The sequence below is a fragment of the Oncorhynchus mykiss genome, chromosome 2, assembly GCF_013265735.2.
Source record: "Oncorhynchus mykiss isolate Arlee chromosome 2, USDA_OmykA_1.1, whole genome shotgun sequence".
Taxonomy (NCBI): domain Eukaryota; kingdom Metazoa; phylum Chordata; class Actinopteri; order Salmoniformes; family Salmonidae; genus Oncorhynchus; species Oncorhynchus mykiss.
This window is the reverse complement of record NC_048566.1, coordinates 6,596,861-6,605,000: the sequence shown is the minus strand read 5'-3', so window position 1 is coordinate 6,605,000 and position 8,140 is coordinate 6,596,861. Positions and strand designations below refer to the sequence as shown.

Below are 8,140 nucleotides of genomic sequence, written 5' to 3'. Positions count from 1 at the left end.
GAGGGAAGAGACAGAGATCCTATCATTTACTGTTGAGGAGGGAAGAGACAGAGATCCTATAATTTACTGTTGAGGAGGGAAGAGACAGAGATCCTATCATTTACTGTTGAGGAGGGAAGAGACAGAGATCCTATAATTTACTGTTGAGGAGGGAAGAGACAGAGATCCTATAATTTACTGTTGAGGAGGGAAGAGACAGAGATCCTATAATTTACTGTTGAGGAGGGAAGAGACAGAGATCCTATAATTTACTGTTGAGGAGGGAAGAGACAGAGATCCTATAATTTACTGTTTTAGGAGGGAAGAGACAGAGATCCTATCATTTACTGTTGAGGAGGGAAGAGACAGAGATCCTATCATTTACTGTTGAGGAGGGAAGAGACAGAGATCCTATAATTTACTGTTGAGGAGGGAAGAGACAGAGATCCTATAATTTACTGTTTTAGGAGGGAAGAGACAGAGATCCTATCATTTACTGTTGAGGAGGGAAGAGACAGAGATCCTATCATTTACTGTTGAGGAGGGAAGAGACAGAGATCCTATCATTTACTGTTGAGGAGGGAAGAGACAGAGATCCTATAATTTACTGTTGAGGAGGGAAGAGACAGAGATCCTATCATTTACTGTTGAGGAGGGAAGAGACAGAGATCCTATAATTTACTGTTGAGGAGGGAAGAGACAGAGATCCTATAATTTACTGTTTTAGGAGGGAAGAGACAGAGATCCTATCATTTACTGTTGAGGAGGGAAGAGACAGAGATCCTATCATTTACTGTTGAGGAGGGAAGAGACAGAGATCCTATCATTTACTGTTGAGGAGGGAAGAGACAGAGATCCTATCATTCAATGAATGAAAGTTTTTCTGACCAAAATGGCAGATTTTTCATTCATGTTGCTAGGAAGGAATAGGGCCCTGGTCTAAAGTAGTGCACTATATAGGGAATAGGGCCCTGGTCTAACGTAGTGCACTATATAGGGAATAGGGCCATGGTCTAAAGTAGTGCACTATATAGGGAATAGGGCCATGGTCTAAAGTAGTGCACTATGTAGGGAATAGGGTGCCATTTGGAACACAGACAATATTATTTTGTTAATTCAGCTGACAGTGTGTCCTGTAGCCTGGCGGGTACGGCCAGTAACCGAAAGGTTGCTGGATTGAATCCCTGAACTGACAAGGTAAAAATCTGTCGTTTTGCCCCTGAGCAAGGCAGTTAACCCACTGTTCCCCTGAGCAAGGCAGTTAACCCACTGTTCCCCTGAGCAAGGCAGTTAACCCAGTGTTCCCCGGGCGCCGAAGACGTGGACGGTGATTAAGTCAGCCCCCCACCTGCACCTCTCTGATTCAGAGGGGTTGGGTTAAATGAGGAAGACACATTTCAGTTGAATGCATTTAGTTGTACAACTGACTAGGTTTCCCCTTCCCCTCACCTGCTATGCTTCTTTCCATCTCCCTCAGGGTGTCTGGTGGGGGAGGACATGCTGCGGCTGCGTCCCAGCGCCGGGCTCACCACGTCAGGCCTCTGCAGCTTCTTCTCCACCGACACGTTGTTGGCCACCTCCAGCCCCTTGATGTACACCCCTGTGTAGCCATGCAGGTGGCTGGTGTCAACGTGGCCACCGTCCTGCGCCGCCGGCAGCTCATAGCTCAGCGTCTTCTTCATGATCTTCTTGAGCGGCTGTTTGCGGTGCTGGCGGTGCTGGTGGAGTGGCGTCCCAGAGGACGAATAGACGGGCTCCGAGTGGCAGGAGGCGGCCCCCAGGGAGTCGATGGTGCAGTCGCTGTCCGTGTCGTCGAACAGAGAGGGGCTCTGCAGCAGCTTGAGGAAGGGGGGGTCTCCCTCTGGGGCGGGGGGGAAGGGGAAAAGGGAGGAGGAGGTGAAGGAGCAGGAAGAGGGGCTCTTATTGTTGTTGGAGGAGAAGTGCCCTGTGGAGTGAGGCTTGGTTTCTTCCTCAAACTCCAGCGACGACACTATGATCCTTGACCCTAGAGTGGGCAGCTCAGGTAAAACAAGATCCGCTCCAGCAGCCCCGTGCTGCTCCGTGTGAGTGCAGCCCCCCTGTCTGTCTGCAGGCTCTGAAGGGTCTTTGGTTAAATTTCTGGCTTCAGAGTCAGAGGCTGCAGAGTTAGAGGCTGCAGAGTTAGAGGCTGCATAGTTAGAGGCTGCAGAGTTAGAGGCTGCAGAGTCAGAGGCTGCAGAGTTAGAGGCTGCAGAGTTAGAGGCTGCAGAGTCAGAGGCTGCAGTAACTGCTGCTGTGGCCTGGGCCAGGGTTTCCTCCAGCTGGTTCTTGGTCTGTTGACACTTGGTCCACAGGACGTTCCACTGATGGGTCTGCCGGGGGCTGGCCAGAGGGAGAGAGACAAGGTCAGTAGAAAAAACAGGTGTAGTGTGAAGTTGCCCCAAGACACTCATCTGGGGTAAGTTTTTAATTTCCCCCACTAATGGTGAAGGTTAGGATTGGGGGAGGGGAAGCTGATCCTAGATCTGTACTTAGGGGAAACTGCACCCCAAAGTGAAAAAAGCCCCCTAAATTACTTATTTATTATTTGAAATAAAAACAACAAACAAATAATGCTTAGTAGCAATAATAATATGGCAACTACAGTCTAATAATAATAACTATGAAATAATAATAATAATAACTATGACATAATAATAATAATATGGTAACTACAGTCTAATAATAATAACTATGACATAATAATACTATGGTAACTACTGTCTAATAATAATAACTATGACATAATAATAATAATAACTATGACATAATAATAATAATAATAATATGGTAACTACAGTCTAATAATAATAACTATGAAATAATAATAATAATAACTATGACATAATAATAATAATAACTATGACATAATAGCTGAGAAAATGCAGTCCTTGTCAATCTGCCGCAATAGGCGACTGCCTAATCCTGCCTAATGAGCGGGCCGGCCGTGGTCCAAGGTTCAATAGGCGACTGCCTAATCCTGCCTAATGAGCGGGCCGGCCGTGGTCCAAGGTTCAATAGGCGACTGCCTAATCCTGCCTAATGAGCGGGCCGGCCGTGGTCCAAGGTTCAATAGGCGACTGCCTAATCCTGCCTAATGAGCGGGCCGGCCGTGGTCCAAGGTTCAATAGGCGACTGCCTAATCCTGCCTAATGAGCGGGCCGGCCGTGGTCCAAGGTTCAATAGGCGACTGCCTAATCCTGCCTAATGAGCGGGCCGGCCGTGGTCCAAGGTTCAATAGGCGACTGCCTAATCCTGCCTAATGAGCGGGCCGTGGTCCAAGGTTCAATAGGCGACTGCCTAATCCTGCCTAATGAGCGGGCCGGCCGTGGTCCAAGGTTCAATAGGCGACTGCCTAATCCTGCCTAATGAGCCGGCCGTGGTCCAAGGTTCAATAGGCGACTGCCTAATCCTGCCTAATGAGCGGGCCGGCCGTGGTCCAAGGTTCAATAGGCGACTGCCTAATCCTGCCTAATGAGCGGGCCGGCCGTGGTCCAAGGTTCAATAGGCGACTGCCTAATCCTGCCTAATGAGCGGGCCGGCCGTGGTCCAAGGTTCAATAGGCGACTGCCTAATCCTGCCTAATGAGCCGGCCGTGGTCCAAGGTTCAATAGGCGACTGCCTAATCCTGCCTAATGAGCGGGCCGGCCGTGGTCCAAGGTTCAATAGGCGACTGCCTAATCCTGCCTAATGAGCGGGCCGGCCGTGGTCCAAGGTTCAATAGGCGACTGCCTAATCCTGCCTAATGAGCGGGCCGGCCGTGGTCCAAGGTTCAATAGGCGACTGCCTAATCCTGCCTAATGAGCGGGCCGTGGTCCAAGGTTCAATAGGCGACTGCCTAATCCTGCCTAATGAGCGGGCCGGCCGTGGTCCAAGGTTCAATAGGCGACTGCCTAATCCTGCCTAATGAGCCGGCCGTGGTCCAAGGTTCAATAGGCGACTGCCTAATCCTGCCTAATGAGCGGGCCGGCCGTGGTCCAAGGTTCAATAGGCGACTGCCTAATCCTGCCTAATGAGCGGGCCGGCCGTGGTCCAAGGTTCAATAGGCGACTGCCTAATCCTGCCTAATGAGCGGGCCGGCCGTGGTCCAAGGTTCAATAGGCGACTGCCTAATCCTGCCTAATGAGCGGGCCGGCCGTGGTCCAAGGTTCAATAGGCGACTGCCTAATCCTGCCTAATGAGCGGGCCGGCCGTGGTCCAAGGTTCAATAGGCGACTGCCTAATCCTGCCTAATGAGCGGGCCGGCCGTGGTCCAAGGTTCAATAGGCGACTGCCTAATCCTGCCTAATGAGCGGGCCGGCCGTGGTCCAAGGTTCAATAGGCGACTGCCTAATCCTGCCTAATGAGCGGGCCGGCCGTGGTCCAAGGTTCAATAGGCGACTGCCTAATCCTGCCTAATGAGCGGGCCGGCCGTGGTCCAAGGTTCAATAGGCGACTGCCTAATCCTGCCTAATGAGCGGGCCGGCCGTGGTCCAAGGTTCAATAGGCGACTGCCTAATCCTGCCTAATGAGCGGGCCGTGGTTCAAGAGGTTTTGATTTGTGTCCTTCTATGAAACCACATTGTTTTCTATTCCTAAAACAGCAATGGCAAGTGGAATCCAAAAAAAGACAAAAAGGCGGCCAATATGATGCAGAAAACTTAACTGAACTTTTCACAATGAAATTAACAAAATTATAGCTATACTATTAGGATGTAGGATCTTATTTGGATCTGCATTAGCTGTTGCTGAAGCTACCCTACTCTTTCCTTTCCTAACCTACCCTATCCTACTTTTTCCTATCCTACCCCTTGCTACCCTACCCTAGTCTACCCCATCCTACTCTTTCCTTTCATAGCCTACCCTATTCTACTTGTTCCTATCCTACCCTATCCTACCCTATCCTACCCCATCCTACTCTTTCCTATCCTATCCTACTCTTTCCCATTCTACCCCACCCTACCCTACCATATTTTACCCTACCCTATCCTACTCTTTACTATCCTACCCTATCCTACCCTACTCTTTCTTATCTTATCCTATCCTACTCTTTCCTATGCTACTCTTTCCTACCCTATCCTACACTTTCCTATCCTACCCTATCCTACTCTTTCCTATCCTACCCTATCCTAATCTTTCCTATCCTACCTTATCCTACTCTTTCCTATCCAACCCTATCCTACTCTTTCCTATCCTACCCTATCCTACCCTACCCTATTTTACCCTACCCTACTCTTTCCTAGCCTATCCTACCCTACTATTTCCTATGTTACCCTATCCTACTATTTCCTTTCCTATCCTACCCTACTCTTTCCTATCTTACCCTATCCTACTCTTTCCTATGCTACTCTTTCCTACCCTATCCTACACTTTCCTATCCTACCCTATCCTACTCTTTCCTATCCTACCCTATCCTAATATTTCATATCTTACCCTATCCTACTCTTTCCTATGCTACTCTTTCCTACCCTATCCTACACTTTCCTATCCTACCCTATCCTACTCTTTCCTATCCAACCCTATCCTAGCCTTCTCTTTCCTATCCAACCCTATCATAGCCTACTCTTTCCTATTCTACCCTTATCCTACTCTTTCCTATCCTATCCTACCCTATCCTACTCTTTCTTATCCTACCCTATCCTACTCTTTCCTATCCTACCCTATCCTTCTCTTTCCTATCCTACCCTATCCTACTCTTTCCTATCCAACCCTATCCTAGCCTTCTCTTTCCTATCCAACCCTATCATAGCCTACTCTTTCCTATTCTACCCTTATCCTACTCTTTCCTATCCTATCCTACCCTATCCTACTCTTTCTTATCCTACCCTATCCTACTCTTTCCTATCCTACCCTATCCTACTCTTTCCTATTCTGTACTACTCTTTCCTAGCCTATCCTACCCTATCCTAATCTACTCTTTCCTATCATACCCTATCCTACCCTATCCCACCCCATCTTACTCTTTCCTATCCCATCCTGCTCTTTCATGTCCTACCCTGTGCTATTCTTTCCTATCCTATCCTACCCTACTCTTTCTAATCCTACCCTATCCTATTCTACTCTTTCCTATCCTACCCTACCCCACCCTAACCTACCCCATCCTACTCTTTCCTATCCTACCCCATCCTACTCTTTCCCATCCCATCCTACCCTACCTTATCCTATCCTACCCTACCCAACCCTACCCCACCCTATCCTTCCCCAGCCTATCTTACAGCAGGCGGTATACCTGTCCAAGGACAAGACCATATCATTGAGGGAGCTGAAGTTGTCCAGGGAGAACGTGGAGGCCTCCATCTGATAGTCCTGGAGGATCTCAAGTACTGCAGGAGGGAGGCTCACACCACTGCTCTCCAGGTTCAGCTGCCGGAGGTAGTCCTGGCAGTGCTCCATCCACTGGTTAGCCTGCAGGACAGGACGGATAGTACGTAGAAATAGAATCAGAACAGACACTGAGTGGACAAAACATTAGGAACACCTGCTCTTTCAATGACACAGACTGACCAGGTGAATCCAGGTAAAATCTATGATCCCTTATTGATGTCACTTTGTTAAATCCACTTCAATCAGTGGAGATGAAGGGGAGGAGACCTGGTTAAAGTATGATTTTTAAGCCTTGAGACAATTAGAGACATGGATTGTGTATGTGTTCCATTCAGAGCGTGAATGGGCAAGACAACATATTTATAAGTGCCTTTGAACGGGATGTGGTAGTAGGTGTCAGGCCCCCCTGGTTTACGTCATGAACTGTAACACTGCTAGGGTTTTCATGCTCAACAGATTCCACTGTATCAAGGAGAGTCCACCAACCAAAGGACATCCAGTCAACTTGCCACAACTGTAGGAAGCATTGGAGTCAACATGGGCCAGCATCCCTGTGGAACGCTTTGGACACCTTGTAGACTCCATGCCCTGATGAACTGAGGCTGTTCTGAGGGTAAAAGGGGGGATGCAACTCAATATTAGGAAGGTGTTCTTAATGTTTTGTACACTCAGTGTATATGATTGATATAATGTATAAAATATGTATCTATTATATCTATCAATAGGTCAAGGTTCAAACACAGCAGCATAGTAAGGAGGATCAACCCGTACAGTATTCTGTGTCATAAGTGGCTCCCTATTCCCTATTTGACCAGGATTCATAGCGCCATTTGGGATGCAGCCCAAGACACCTCGATCACATCCTTTTCCCTCAATCTCTCTTGCTTGATAAATAAATGAAGAATGGGAAATGATCCTGGGTCTGTCTTTACCGAGCCGTAGAACACGTAGAGGTTGGTGAGGATGTCTAGCTGGTTCTTCCTCCTCTCCACTCTGCCCAGGATGGATCCCAGGTGCTGTTTGAAGTCCAGCAAGGCCGAGCTGGGCAGAGACTCCCCTGACTGCCTGACCAGCAGTAAACCCTGCTTCTGCTGCTGCTGTACGTAGACAGAGAGGAGAGGATCATGGGAAATGGAGTTTATAAGAGTCTTAGAAGCAGTTTTTAAAGCAAAAAACAACAAGTCAGGAAGAAATGTACAATGTTTAAACTTACAACTGACTCCTCAAAGAACTGTTCCAAACTCTGCCTCATGTCTTTGACCGTAGCCAGAGAGAGAGGAAGAGAGTCCAGGGCAGTGAGGTGCTTCTCTCCTTCCACACTGAACCATACTTTGATCTGGAGGGAGAGACGGAAGGAGATGGGATGTAAGGCTTTTGTATAATACGCTAACATCCAATACTTTAGAATCAGGGCCACTGTAGCTCACATTATCAGATTACTAGCAGCTTATTAGACATTAGTAGATCAAGTTAGAAAGGACTTCAACATACTGTATGTAAGCACAATCACAACGACAGAATGAAATGCCCAAAGACAAGCCATCAGTCTGACTGAAGTGAAATCACAACGACAGAATGAAATGCCCAAAGACAAGCCATCAGTCTGACTGAAGTGAAATCACAACGACAGAATGAAATGCCCAAAGACAAGCCATCAGTCTGACTGAAGTGAAATCACAACGACAGAATGAAATGCCCAAAGACAAGCCATCAGTCTGACTGAAGTGAAATCACAACAACAGAATGAAATGCCCAAAGACAAGCCATCAGTCTGACTGAAGTGAAATCACAACGACAGAATGAAATGCCCAAAGACAAGCCATCAGTCTGACTGAAGTGA

General features: G+C 47.9%; 1 protein-coding gene across 3 annotated transcripts in view; it reads right to left on the bottom strand.

The window, feature by feature from the left end:
• zgc:158766 (uncharacterized protein LOC100009641 homolog) overlaps window positions 1-8,140 on the bottom strand; it is an 84,102-nt gene that overhangs the window by 24,469 nt on the left and 51,493 nt on the right. For 2 of the 3 annotated variants that reach the window (XM_036936299.1, XM_036936305.1), the window contains exons 12-15: window positions 7,514-7,636; window positions 7,233-7,397; window positions 6,206-6,381; window positions 1,429-2,340 (exon numbers count right to left, since the gene is read on the bottom strand). In XM_036936299.1, coding sequence (XP_036792194.1) covers window positions 1,429-2,340; window positions 6,206-6,381; window positions 7,233-7,397; window positions 7,514-7,636 — 1,376 coding nt within the window. The remainder of the gene's footprint in view (window positions 1-1,428; window positions 2,341-6,205; window positions 6,382-7,232; window positions 7,398-7,513; window positions 7,637-8,140) is intronic. The other variant, XM_036936302.1, reaches the window with a different exon arrangement.